Source organism: Tiliqua scincoides, chromosome 4, assembly GCF_035046505.1.
Source record: "Tiliqua scincoides isolate rTilSci1 chromosome 4, rTilSci1.hap2, whole genome shotgun sequence".
NCBI lineage: Eukaryota > Metazoa > Chordata > Lepidosauria > Squamata > Scincidae > Tiliqua > Tiliqua scincoides.
In genome coordinates, this window is record NC_089824.1 from 6481620 (window position 1) to 6496114 (window position 14495).

The 14495-nt window shown below is 43.5% G+C and overlaps 1 protein-coding gene across 12 annotated transcripts in view; it reads left to right on the plus strand.

Moving 5' to 3' along the window:
• Positions 1–14495, plus strand: part of PTK2 (protein tyrosine kinase 2) — a 253954-nt gene that overhangs the window by 233818 nt on the left and 5641 nt on the right. For all 12 annotated transcript variants that reach the window (XM_066623720.1, XM_066623723.1, XM_066623724.1 and 9 more), the window contains 3 exons: positions 318–377; positions 6343–6382; positions 7818–7924. In XM_066623720.1, the coding sequence (XP_066479817.1) occupies positions 318–377; positions 6343–6382; positions 7818–7924 (207 nt within the window). The remainder of the gene's footprint in view (positions 1–317; positions 378–6342; positions 6383–7817; positions 7925–14495) is intronic.

Here is a 14495-nt window from a genome sequence, read left to right on the forward strand (position 1 = left end):
CTATCAATATTTATCTCAAAGCCTTTTTATGTACAAGCAGAAAGTGGGGAACAGCTAGGAAAAGCAGGAAAAAAAATCTTTAGAAGACTGGAGGAAGGTTCAGCCACTGTTTTGCTGAGCATGTTGATGGGAACGAAGGGGAATGAGGAGAAGGAATGTTAATACCATTCGTATTTGTCAGGGTCTGCTTTCTCTCTCCCCTGCCTTTCCAGCAGTGTTTTCTTTGTCGTTAGTAAGAAGTTTTATTCTTATGGTATTTGACTTGCAAGGTTCTTTAAACCTAAAATACAAAACCACATTGCTTTTCCGTCTTCTAGAAGCCTGATGTGAGGCTCTCCAGAGGAAGCATTGGAGAAGATGGGAGTCTCCAGGGTCCGGTAAGCACATCTATGCCACCTTTTCATCTCCCTAGCACAATGTTTGTTTAATTTTCCTTGGTGGAGAAGGGCTGTTAATGTTCCACTGATCACAGGAGTCAACTTTTGATTTGCTAGAGATTCTGTGCTTGTTCTGCTGCTTTGAAAGATTTTGGAGGCTCTCAGCTTCTGTGGGAATGGCAGTGACAGGAAAATCTTGTTCACACAGCACTTTTGGGGGCTGCTTCTTTTCATGCCACTGCTGAAACAGATGCTATTTTTCTTTTGCAAACAAGCTCCTATTATTTTTAAAGCAGCAGCTGTGCAGTACACAGCCAGGTTTGTGTATGGGGTTTTTTTAAAGTTTGCTTTGCATCCATATCTCTGTCAACAGGAAGCAGATTTTTAAAATAAAGCCTCCAGATGTTTAAGTAACTAGAAAGCATTCTCCAGAGTACTGTGGGTCTTAAGCAGAACTTTGAGGGTGATGGTAAGCAGCCTATCATCAAACATATGAGTTAGATTGAAAATGTGTTGATCAGCTGCCAAACACAGCTGCAGCCACCATGCAGGGTCTCTTTATAAGGCTCACTCAGGTAATAAAAATCTAGTTGAATTGCTGGTTAGTAACTTGCATTTGGGGAAGACCTTCAATAATCTCTTGACTTCTCCCCCCGCCCCCCAGTTAATTATTGTGTTCAGAGTATTTTAATTTGTTTGTCTCATTTCTTGAGATGTAGCTGGAGCTCACTCATCACCTTGGTGTTATGGGGGCAAGAGTTTCGTTGCTTTTCACCGTAAGGCTCAGGATTTCATAATTGGATTATTGGCTAGACTGAGTCATTGCTGCAGGGGGTGTTTTGGGATTAGCACTGGAGCTTTGAGTGCCAACGATTCATGTACCCTTGTATACACACTGGACTATAAACATGTAGGCGTTTCAAACCATATTTGTTCCCAAGGAAGGCTGTTGCTGCTAACAAAATGTGAGTGAGGAACTCAAGAAGGAAAAATTAGGTCTGTGTTCCCATTTATTTAGGGCTGAACCAGCGGAACTTGGTTCAGAGCTACTTGAGTGTCTGTAGGGTTGGTGAAGGCGTAGAGCTGGTGTAACTGTACCCTTCTAGTTTGGTTTTTTTTTTTTTTTTATAATACAGTAAATGTTCTGGTGGTAGATGCTGCTGTAAAAAGACCCATCTCTGAGGTTACTTTGTGAAAGGGCTGCTGCCTTCATGACCTGTGTGTGGGCTTTCTAGAGGCACCTGGAGGTAACAGAATACTGAACTGCAAGGCATTGTTTGTCAAGGCTCTTCTTATGAGTGGTCCCTTTGCGGTGGTAAAATAGCTGTCCAGGTACTCTTAAGAGACAGTATTGGAAAGTTTTCCATTTGTAGGCCCATACATGGCCCATCCCCATGGTCTGGCAAAAATTCTTGAACAGTATTTTAAAAGTTTTTTCCACTTCCAGAGTGTGAAGATTTTCCATTTTCATAGAGTCATAACAGGCCTACAAAGTCATCTAGTCATCAAAGTCTCTGATTGTCCTAGAGTACCTCCAGTATTAATCTAGTTCTTTTATGGTACCCAGAATAACAAAATTTAGTGCACATTTACTGCACATAGAGTAGATTGCTCTATGAATCTACATATAGGCTAATGGGTTCTGAGCTGTCTGACAGAGCAGGAGAGCGATCTTTGGGTGCTGGTGGACAGCTCAATGAAAGAATCAACCCAATGTGCAGCGGCGAAGAAAGCTAATTCTATGCTGGGGATCATTAGAAAAGGTATTGAGAATAAAACAGCTAATATTATAATGTTGTACAAATCAATAGTAAGGCCATGCCTGGAGTATTGCGTCCAGTTCTGATCTCCACATCTCAAAAAGGACATAGTGGAAATGGAAAAGGAGCAGAAGAGAGTGACCAAAATTATTACTGGGCTGGGGCACCTCCCTTACGAAGGAAGACTACAGCATTTGGGGCTCTTCAGTCTAGAAAAGAGGCATCTGAAGGGAGACATGACTGAGACATACAAAATTATGCAGGGGATGGACAGAGTGGATAGAGAGATGCTCTTTTGCCTCCCACACAACACCAGAACCAGGGAACATATACTAAAACTGAGTGTTGGGAGAGGTAGGACAGACAAAAGAAAACATAACCCTGTGTGTAATTAGTATGTGGAACTCCCTACCACAGGGTGTGGTGATGGCATCTGCCCTAGATGCCTTTAAGAGGCGATTGGACAAATTTCTGGAGGAAAAGTCCATTATGGGTTACAAGTCATGGTAGGTATGTGCAACTTCCTGATTTTAGAAGTGGGTTCCCCCAGAATGCCAGATGCATGGGAGGGCATCAGGACACAGGTTGTATGTGCTTTCTTGTGTGCTTCCTGAAACACTTGGTGGACCACTGTGAGAGACAGGAAGTTGGACTAGATGGGCTTTGGCCTGATCTAGTGTTCTTATGTTCTTATTAAACTATGCAACCCAAGACAGTTATCTTGTGAACTAATAGAAGGAGGCCATGTTTTCACCTGAGAGATATGATGGTGACAACCTCATTGGTCTGTTCATGCCTCCTCCATACATGCGTAGAGGATTAAGGGGCCTAAACCTCAAAAGGAGTATGTAGATGAAGGGAGAGGAACCCTCCTAACTAGGAAGTGGTTCCTAGGAAACTAGGAACTACTTTCTTGTGGTCTGGCATTCCAGGCACTTGTCTTGCAACCAGACTTGCTTCTAGCTGGTATCAGAGCTGAGCTAGGAGAAAAGAATTAGGACCATATACTTTGTGGGGAGCTGAGGAGGTAGGGAGAGAAAGGATTCAACTCCTGTCACTTGTGTGCCGCCTCTGGTAAAATAGGATTCTTCCTTCCACCCCCACTCCTTGCCTCATACCTCTGGGGCAGAGATGCAAGCAGCTGACAGGAGCCAAATAAGCCTCTTTCAGTTATCTTCTTTCTTTTCTTCAAGGCTGTTTCCTTCCATTACCTCAGTTCCTCTAGGCAGGGCTGCGAAAGACTGCCTGAAACTCCAGAGCTCTGCTGCTGCTACCAGTCTGGACAAAGCCAAGCTAGGAAAACCAGGAGTCTGATTCAATATAAGGCGGCATGTTCATAGGCATGTACACACTCCCCTCCCCACACTGGCGTCTTTGGGTTCCTTAGGGTTTGCATCACCTTTGCGGGAGGCCAGTGCATCACCCCCATGATGGACCGCCTCCCATGCAGTGGGTGGGGTAATGACCCAGGTGGTGGGTGTGGTGATGCACCATTGCCCTGCCCTGCTGGTTTTTTGGCTCTACCTTTTGATAGAACACAGATATTTCAACCTGAATTTTTTTTTTTTGCATTCTTCTATAAATTACTCATCTAAATCAAAAATCAAAATTACAAGCCAAAAATCATGGAATGTTCTGTGGCCCTCAGATAAGATTATAGTTTTGTCTGATTTTACCCGAGGTCAGATCCTGAAAAATAACCTACCAGCAATTGTTACCTAAGAACTGTACAGCCTCTAATTTATTAAAAATTTAGTAAAAGATCCTAAGATCCATTTTATTCCTTAACATTTTAAATTCTGGTCTTCACAACCTTTTTGTAAACACTATCAGAGGGAAGTGCCTGTTAACAACATGCCATTAGAACCATTAATCAAATCCTTCTTTAAGGTGCCTGGTGTGTTAAGCAGAGGCTCAACATGTAACATGCAACACATGACTGGGAGTGTGCAGTTCACAGTAGAGAGATGAATAATGAGGCATGAGCAAGTGCAGCTACACGTAGTTGCAACCCTATTTACTCAAAAGTAGATCCATTGCTTTCCATGGGTGTTTTTCTTAAGTAATGTGCATTGAATTGTTGCCTGGAACTTTGTTTCAAATGGAAATGAGGATTGCATCCTGGTGTTTTGAAAACCAGACCCCTAAACTGAGGGATGTGTGAAATGCTTTGAAAATGACTTATCAGGAACTGTTCTGAAACAGCAGCAAAAAGAAAAATAAAAGGATGTATTTCATCTTCTTCTCCAAACTGGAAGGGAGCTGAAGGTGCTTGTGAGGAATAACTGCTGCACTGCCATAGCAGCACCCCCATACAGACGACAATTTCCATAAGCGATTTCCCTTCCTGTTTGGAGAAGAAGCTAAAATGGCTACTTCTGAATACCGTAATTATTAGCAAAAAGTATCCTTTTTCTCCACCCTGCTTCCTGCTTCTCCGCCCAACCCCCCCCCCCACTTCACCGGACAGCTGCTAAGCTTCCCAGAAGCTCCCAGAGGCTTCTGCTTTATTTACTGTATTGACCCGGGAATAACTCGACCCAGGGTTTCAGGCTCAATTTTTAGGCATAAATTTTTTGACTTACAGGCTGAATATAAAAGGTACTTTTTGTTACATAAGAGGGTTGCATTTGTTTTCTAGTTTTTTGGCCATAACTTTTGATAGAATTGAGATATTTCACTTTCATTTTTCCACTGCATTCCGCTGTAAATTACACATCGAATGGTATATAGCATGATGGTATTATTCCTAAAAAACACAATTTTAGTGATTTTGGACACTATTGTGCATAACACAGACACAGACACACGTACGTGTGCGGTACCCGATGCTACCTGCACAACCCTAGTGATGCCACTGCCTCCTCCCCAAAATCAGCATTTTATTTTGCTAGAACAGTGGTTCTCACACATTTAGGCACCAGGACCCACTTTTTAGAATCCGTTAGGACCCACTGGAAGTGATGCCATGGCTGGAAGTGACATCATCACGCAGGAAAATTTTTTACAATCCTAGGCTGCAATCCTACCCACACTTACCCAGGAGTAAGTCCCTTTTACTATCAATGTTAAAAGAATTTACATAGTAGCTTGCTAAAAGTACAAGTCTGTAACATTTCCCCAGAGGCAGTCACATACCATACATACATCAAGTCTAATATATTAAAAAACCAATATTGAAATGAATGGGAACCCACCTGAAATTGGCTCTCAGCCCGCTTAGTGGTTCCTGACCCACAGTTTGAGAAATACTGTGCTAGAACATGTTATATGGATCCAAAAAGTGAATTTGTGTTCATGGATTTGTCCATTGAAGCAGATATATTCACACGTACACTCTGTAGTTTGGTCCTGTTTGTCTCTCACTGAAGTTAGTGAGCTTTTTAAATACTGAATCAACTCAATACTCTTGTGTGTTACTTTGATATATTTAATTTTTGACAGATGATGAAAATCTGTTTTATTTATCCCAAGTTTCCTTTTTTTGAAATACAAATGCCCCTTTTATATTTCCTTACAGCTTTGCCTGTGTCAGCACTTTTGATTTGCAAAAGAAAACGTTCTCTCTGCAGTTGCAATTTCAAAGGCACAGAAGGCTTCTCTAAGTGAATGTTTTCCAAGTACTTCAAATTGGACCCAAATGTCACATTTTTTGTTTGGTGACTGAAGCAGAGAGTTGTATAAATGTGATTAGACTTCAATCCAGTGCAAAGCCTCTCAAAAGTAATCACCAAGGACTTTTTTTGTTGGCTCCTTTTGTATTGTGAAGCAGAGCAGTAATTTCTATAGGGGGAAAATCTGTTGAGCAATGAGGAGACCAGAGGCGTGAGGTTTTCAACCTCCTCTTCTACAGCTCTATGGCCATTATTTATTTTAAAGTGGTATTTCTGGACTGAAGACAGAAGCTGCTATAAACATGCCATTTTGTCTGAGTAATAGCAGCAGTGACCTCTCATGGATGTCTTTCCTCGAACAGATATGGAGGAAAATAGTGGCATGGGGTGAAAGCGCTCTTTAAAGAATTCTTTAGGAGCATGATTTATACTGGCAGTTTGTTTTTCTCTTGAAATTTGAGAATGATGGGAGAGGAGAAATATGTTGGACATTTTTGTGGTTGAATAAGTCTGCTTAACGTTTGGGGGTTTGATGGAAGGGCTTTTGTTCATAACACTGTGAATAAAATTTGTTTTCCTTTTCCTTTTCAGGCTTCTAACCAGCATATTTATCAGCCTGTGGGTAAACCAGGTAAGCCATTAAGAGATAGCTTTGCAGCCTCAATATGAACTCTGTTTCCCCTGCTGTCTGTCTCACTTGTTTTCAGCAAATATGTGAGATACTGCAATGGAAGTGAATACTTGGGCCACATTGTTTCATACATGGGGTAGCCGGCTTAGCAGCTCTTTAATGACAGAAACAGTATCATGGTCTTAAGGGTTTTCCTATTGGAGAGTCGATTTAAGGTCCTGTCAGAGCATGTCAACATATCTCCTACCTTGAGCTAGCAATCCCTATCCTTGCCTCAATGTTCTGTGTACTTACACAATTCAAGAGCTTATTTCAGTCTTTGCTTTCAAAGCTGAAAGATCAAGTTGAAAGGTGTAAAGGGCTCTCAATTCACCTTTCTTGTAATCTTGATACTATTTGTGTGTGTGAGCAAATAGTGGGTAGAAAGGAGGCTGGGATTTCCTGGGAACTCTAGTTGTCTTGCATCTGATCAACATTTTGGACTCCCAGTAGGTTAACAATGGCAAGTAGCACTGTGAGTCAACACCCCCCCCCCAAAAAAAATAATAATAATAATAATAAATCTTCCTTGTGCTAATTGCTTTTCTCTCTACCTCTGAGAACATCGTCTATAAAATATGAGTATTCCCTGATTACCTTCTAAGAGATCTTTGTGCAACTTCACTGGGCAGTTTTACAGCCTTGTTTTAGAGAGATCCTGATCTGTAGTAACTCAAATGTAGTTTTGTACTGGTATATGCAGGTTTTCCCAGTGTTTGTGAGACTCAGTGTTTATGGGGTATGTCTCAAACACCCTGAAATAACTTGTTTGCATGCAGAGGAGTGGTTATTTCAAGATAGCATCTGTGTAAACAGGAACACAGTTATGATTGCAAATGAAAAGACCCTTCAGTTCAGAAATGTGAAGCAGCTTTGATTGATGATACCTGTAGGTTATACCTTAAATCATCAGTTAATATTTTTCACTATTGTTCATATTAAAGGCTATACTTTTAATCTACAGAGTACTGCTCTATCTTTGTCTTTGTACTCATAATGATGCTAAGTAGTGGACTATTCTCCTTTTTAAATGTTATTTTTATTTCAGGTTTTTTTTTTCTTTTTTTCATTCACACCAACAAATAAAAATGAAACATGAGCCAGTGAGAGTTCAACCAAATGGCTCTTTGGTACATTCCAACTCTAAAATTACATGCGTAAATCAGTCGCACAGCTACAGGGGGCAGCAGTGAGTCATTCTGGGCAGTCATAGAAGCACACAGAGTTGGCTCTACAGATTGGCTCCAATGGCAAGTGGGAGGGACCGGTTACATGGCACGTTGCAGTGCCTGCAATGCTGCTGCCCCCATTTAGCTGTGCTACTGCTGTAAATTCAATGAACAATGAACAATCGTGGTTGTTTTCTTTATCACTGTATACATACTATTGTTACTAGATCACTCTGCCCCACCAAAGAAACCACCTCGCCCAGGAGCTCCCAGCCATTTGGGCAGCCTTGCCAGCCTGAATAGCCCTGTGGACAGTTACAATGAAGGAGTAAAGGTATGGTCTTTGTCAGGTAGAATGCAGTTGCTCACCACTGATTATATGATCACCACTGATGGGAAGCTGGTTATATTGGATCATTACTGTTTCTAATCTAGAAATGGGTCAAAGCCTAGCAGTGGCTCTTGCCCAATCTTGATCATTGGGTTTGGGGCATTTTTTTTTCATACTTCATGGTACTCAAAGGAGGGAAGTATCATACCAAATCACAGGGTATCAGATTCCCATTTATAACCAAGTGTGTTAGAAATGATATGTGATCCATCTGCAATCCAAGAATCAAACCTGCAATCTTTAAAGTTAGGTCTGGTGCCCACTCACATCACAGCAGATATATAATAATACACACAGATTATGTCAGGACACTGTTCATTCTTAATGATGTCAATTACAAATTATAACCACACTATGACAGGTAATATATTCATGCCTGTAGAATTTGTGCATAATCTTTGTCATTCAGTCTTGCTTTGGAAGTGTTAAGAGTGACAAGATAGAAACAGATGATCGTATTGTTAAGACTTTTCCCTATATGAAGCTATGTGAAGAACCAGTTGTCTGTGGATTCTGTTCTAATGGTGAACCAAGTCACTTCCTTATAGTTACCTCAAAGTGGGGGTGAGGGAAGTGGGTAGTGCAAGTTAGGCAGAATCTGCAGGTGATGAGCACTTAATGTGGTTATGGCTTCCATGGGGGAAGCTTTCATGGTGACATTCATGTAGAACCAGCCCCCCTGTGAGGCCAACTGAAGCGGTCGCCCAAGGTATCCTCTCTGTCCACCTATTTGCTTCCTCTGCTCCTTCCACTCTGGATTGAAGAAGGATGAGGAAGACAGAGACGAACAGGAAATGTAGAGGGGAGAACAGTGGTGCTAGAACATGAGTAGGAGGAGCACAGGCTGGCACATCAACAGGCAAGGGAGGGTAGCATTTGGCATGCCACCTCAGGCATCAGGAGGTTTTTGGCCAACCCTGTGTTCATGAAATCATGGGTCATCCATTTCCATCATAAATGTTGATTCTAAATCATGATGCATTTGTCGTGTGTTACTGAGAAAATCATTTTTTGCCTCTTCCCCTCTTGCCTTATCAAACATATATTTTTGGTGGAATGCAAATAGAGTACAAGTGTAATTATCCATGGATTTTTTACCTGCAGTTTTATCTCAACACAACGAGAAGGGTCCTTTAAATTAAAGGAAATAAGTCATTTAACAATAGCCTTGTTAATGCGAGAGAGGGCAACCGGCTGACAATCCATCAGTCATTCTCCAGGCACTGAGAACAGCTTCACTCCAAGGCAAGTGACCCTTCTTATCCACATGAGCAAGTGAAAGAAATATAATCACTTTGCATTCCTTCCCAGTGTTGCGCTCTAGGTGAAGAGAGGGGTCGCTGGTTTGAAGTGAAGCCTTTCTCAGCAGAGTGAAGCCTGAGAGAGTGAAGCCTCTCTCTCTGGAGAGAGACTGATAGATAGATTGTCTGCCTAATGACTCTGTCTTGCATCACGAAAGTCAGCAAGGCTGTTTTTAAATCGCCTAGCAAAGGAACATTGTTTTTTAAATGAGTTTAATGCAATTTTTGCCATCCATGTTAGTTCTGGAAATGGAACCCTTGCAAATAACAAGACTCAACCTGTAATCATTGTTTCTGTTCCCATCAGCATTGGCTTGGTTGCTTATGTGGCAGCATGGTATGCCCTTTGTTGAACTGTAAGATAATTAGTTATAGTTAGGAACTAATTTTAAAAATGTCTCATTCTATTTAATACTACCAAGCAGAGACTAGACACCTGTTACCCATGTGCCATGGGCAACCCACTGACTCCACTTTTGGCATGCATGGAGAAGCAAAGGATCCTCCTTCTCTTCCCCACTCATTGTATTGCACCAGTCTCCAACAAGCCTTTACTACTGCTTCTGAAGTCCTACTCCTTAGAGCACACGATGCAGTTGTGCTAAATGGCATTCTGCTATGCAGAGGCAAGCATCACTTATCAGTGGTGACTGGCAATGTGCCACAAGGCCAGGAGCTTCCCCATCTTAAGTGTACAGAGTTTGGGATGCGCCCCTTCCTGCCAGGCTCAGGTAGGAGCTGGGAGAAAGCAAAATCAACAGCAAACCCAAGAGCAGGTGTCAGCAGACTTACTTCCTTGGAGTTCCTAGGATGGAAAGCAGGTGTTGAAAAGTGTTATCTGGTCTTAAGACTCTGGCTGATCAAGGGCTTGGGAATGCCCAATGTGTGTGTGTGACTTTTTCCCTCCTTCAACTTCAGGGTTCCATTCAGTATTGGAGTCTGCTTTGGAAAGTCCCAGAGGTCTGCAATGTGTGGAATGGAGAACTGTCATTGGTGCTACTTTAGTCGAAAGCCCCTGTGTCTGGCTTACAGACATCACTGGTACATTTCTTTGGACCCTCGTTTGCCTCTGTAGCAAAGGCTGACAGCCAACTCAGTGGAATTTGTCTCTTGTTGTTGAAGCACACTTTCAAAGATGAACTTCTAGTGCAACCTGGTATCTCTGGAAACTGGGCTGTTTTCCTTCTGTCTCAACTGAAAAATAGTTTGTGCGCACAGGACTTTAGCTTATCTCTTCCCAAAGGCTGTAGATGAATATTGTGTCATTCATTGGCATCCTTCAGTCTCGGAAGACTGATATCGCACTCTAAAAAGTGGTTCTGGAACAGCGTCTAGTGTGGCTGAAAAGGACAATTTGGGAGTGACCATCCCTTCCACACTGGGAGCAAATGTAGTCTGCGCCTGGTGTGTCTCCTTAGTTGTGGGCCTTCTTTGTTTTTTAGCCTCAGTCTGTTGGGCAAGTGTCTCTTCAAACTGGGAGAGGCCATGCTGCACAGCCTGCCTCCAAGCGGGGCGCTCAGAGGCCAGGGTTTCCCACCTGTTGAGGTCCATTCCTAAGGCCTTCAGATCCCTCTTGGAGATATCCTTGTATTGCAGCTGTGGTCTACCTGTAGGGCGCTTTCCCTGCACGAGTTCTCCATAGAGGAGATCCTTTGGGATCCGGCCATCACCCATTCTCACGACATGACCAAGCCAACCCAGGCGTCTCTGTTTCAGTAGTGCATACTTGCTAGGAATTCCAGCTCGTTCCAGGACTGTGTTGTTTGGAACTTTGTCCTGCCAGGTGATATTTCTCTTAAAAACCTGTTAAAATTGCGGTTCCTCCTGTTCATCTCCTCAAATTGCTCTAAACTTGGCGTCTTAAAAACCAGCACAAAGGTTCTTATCTGCATACGAAAAATTCTTGTATTGTGGCTGTGGTGAATTTAAGGTTTTGTGATTTTTTATAAATGAGTAGCACCTCTTATCCTTCCTGATTAATGAGTGGTGAGTCTGCCTATGCAGCTTTTTCAGAGACACTTGATGCGTGTTCTGACAACTTGCTAACAGAAAAAGATTAGTGGTAGGGGATGCCTTTGTGTGTTTACTTGTGCTCTGGTACAGTAAAGCTATGCAGAATACAATGCAGAGGCTTTAAATCTCTTAAGAATGAATTAGACACATTCATAGATAATGTCTGGCAGTGGGTTTTATGCAGGACGACAAAATGGATGGTCCATGTTCAGGGACAGTCTAACTCTGGTCATCAGCCGCTCTAGAAAAGCAATGTGGAATAGCTGGAGCTGCCATGCACAGCTTGTGCGCTTCCCATGGGCCTCTGGCCAGCCACTCTGTTGAGCATGGGTGAACTCAAGCAAGATTTGTTCTTAGAATTCAAGGTCAGTTAGAATGAACTTTCAGAGTTTATTTTCTCAGGAAAATAAGTTTCTGAATAGACAAGCCTACCCTTTCCCAAGAGTTCTGTTCCCATTTACTGATGGAAATAGAGATTCTCATTAAATGAAGGCTATTTTAGAGCTTCAGGGGGAGGGGGGAAAAATCTTAAGAGAATGCCTAGTTTATTCGATCACTGGAATGTTATCAATCTAGACATCAGTGGCAAGAACTCTGACAAAAATGGATGCAGTGCCCCCTCACCTCTGATGTCATGAGACTGTTAATTATTTAAGTCTTCCAAAGTCAGCAGAAGTGGGCACTGTCTGTTTTACAGGAACATTCTTTTTTGTTGTAAAGGATGCCAGAGACTTCCAAGCAGCCAGGCCCTGGAAATTCACATTGGCTTTTTTTTGTTTGTTGTAAAGGACCTCCTGCTAATCTTGGGTGATCTAAAATTCCCATGTAAATGTTAAGTGACTGGGGACAGGGAAGGCATTGGGATCCTCCTAACGCTGGAGTAGGGGAGGGGCCACAATGCCAGGTTATCAGGACACTCTTGCTTGTCTCCAATTTTCTTTCTCAACTGCTAGTGAGAATTGCAGCAGCCTTTGGAGGAGGCAGAGTTGTGTGTCCTTGTTTTCCACTGTCCCTCATCCTGGAATGGATTTTCCTTGCTCTCCCTCAGGAAGCTGTGGAACTGTGTGTTTTAATAGAACGTGGCTGTGTCAGAACTTGCCAAGCTAAACAGAAGCTTTTTCCTGAGATTTTTAGGTCATACCAAAGCTGAGTACAGAGATTCTTCCCGCCCCCTTTTTTCTTTTGCAAACATAAGTAGAAATAAAAAGTCTTGAGCTTCCTAATTCTAGGAGAATATGGAGCTGGGTGCATTTTTTCAAGTGCTATTTGCCAAGGGAAAATAATCCCAGCTTTCCACAGATAACCCTTGTGTTTAAGTTTGTGGTGTAGCACTGTTGGTGTTGGCTTCAGAAATGGCAGAGAAGCATAAAAAGTGAGCATCCGGCCAGGCAGATGCACGCTTATGCCAGAGCTCTTGAATTTTAACATAGGAGTTAAGTGGGTTATTTGTAACTGGTCCCCAAACCACCCCTCAATTTAGCATTTCACCAAGGCCCTGACCAGAGGTCTTTGCAGGCAGGAGCAGTGCAATTAGATGACTAAATAATTCCTTCTACTGAGCTCTTTCCACCCTCGCAGAAATACCACTTCAGGGGAAGACTGCAGTTCCCTCTGCCTGGTCTCTGGTGTGAGGGATCTGGTGTCTGAGGCACGTCCTCTGCTTCCATCTTGGACAAGCTCCTAAGGCTGCTAATCACTTTGCTTCTTGCCAGACTGGTTTGTCCCTGTTGCTGTTTGCATGTTCTGTCGCCAGGGCAGCATGGCAGATAACCTCTCCTCCCAGGGCTGGGACATGAGGCCTTCTGCCATAGGGAGGGGGCAGCAGCTAACACCCCTGAGCAGATATTGGCCTGGGCATACTTGGGAGGGGCTTTTTAACAGGTCTCTCTTGCTGTTGCTCATATATAGGAATTTTCTCCCTCTCTGCTGCATTTTATTAACAGTGTTTTTTTCTTTTTCCTTTTTTTCTGGTAAATTTCATTAACCTTCCCTCAAACTCTGCTCGACACTAGCCATGGCGGGTAAGCACTCTCTGTGCGTATGTGTGTGCGTGCAGCTGAGTGAATGCTGGTCTGCATGAGGTGACTTTCTCCCTTTCCAGACTTCTTTGCATGTGCTCATGTTGCAGCAGGAGTTATTCAGACCCCAGCTAATTAAGAACAGCTCCTGTTCAGTCTCCTGCCATTGCATGATGTTCCATGCGACCAAGTGGAAAGATCACTGAGGTTGTGGCCTCTTTTGTGAGTATCGGAGCAGTTCACTCCCTGGACTGGGACTCGTGGCTCCAGAGAGGCACAGTAAGGGGACCACGCAGGTGTGTGTCCGGAGTGGGCTCCAAGTGCTGGGATCAGGGCTTTGACTCTTTGTGGTCCTGGGGCTGTAGTGTAGGAGCAAATTCAGTGCAGGCACTGGCTTGCTGCTGGAGCGCTGTCCCTGTCTACTGTTGTGGAACAAAGCATCTTGCAGGTGGTTCCTTGAGAAAAATGGAGGATGCAGCTGTGGAATTTTTTTCCCCTAGCAGCAGGAGGTTAGGGGGCAGGCAAGTGAGCTGCCTGTTCATGCACCCACTCCTCCTGCTCACATACAGGGAGGAATCTGTCACCTCTCAGGTGGAGGCAGCTGCTGATGCTGGGAAGGAGAATGCCCTGCAGCCAAGTGGCACTACCTCCTCCTGCCTCAGGAAGCCAGCTGCAGGGTGCTTTGTTCCCCAGAAAGGGGGGGGGGCAGGGATGAAGTAGCCCACCTCTGTCTCTAGCATAGCAGCATTTGATTCACTGCTTCAGCACAGAAACCATCTGTATATGAAAGTGTAGTCACAGTGTTTGGAGTCTTCAGCAAATATCTGTCTTGATCCTAAGGAAGCTAGTGCAGCCTAACCCACTGCTGTGTCTGAGATGACTCCTGGGCTTCCAGGATGAAAAGGAAACAGCGAGTGAACCAAACACTTCAAGAAAGGGAATGTATTCATTGACATCTAATTCATGCCAATAATTTTAATTCAGCTCACTGACTAAGAACGTAAGAAGAGCCCCGCTGGATCAAGCCAAAGGCCCATCTAGTCCAGCTTCCTGTATCTCACAGTGGTCCGGCAAATGCCCCAGGGAGTACACAAGACAGCACATCCAACCTGCGTCCTGGTGCGCTCCCCTGCATCTGGTACTCTGAGGTAGCCTACCTCTAAAACCAGGAGTTTGCACATA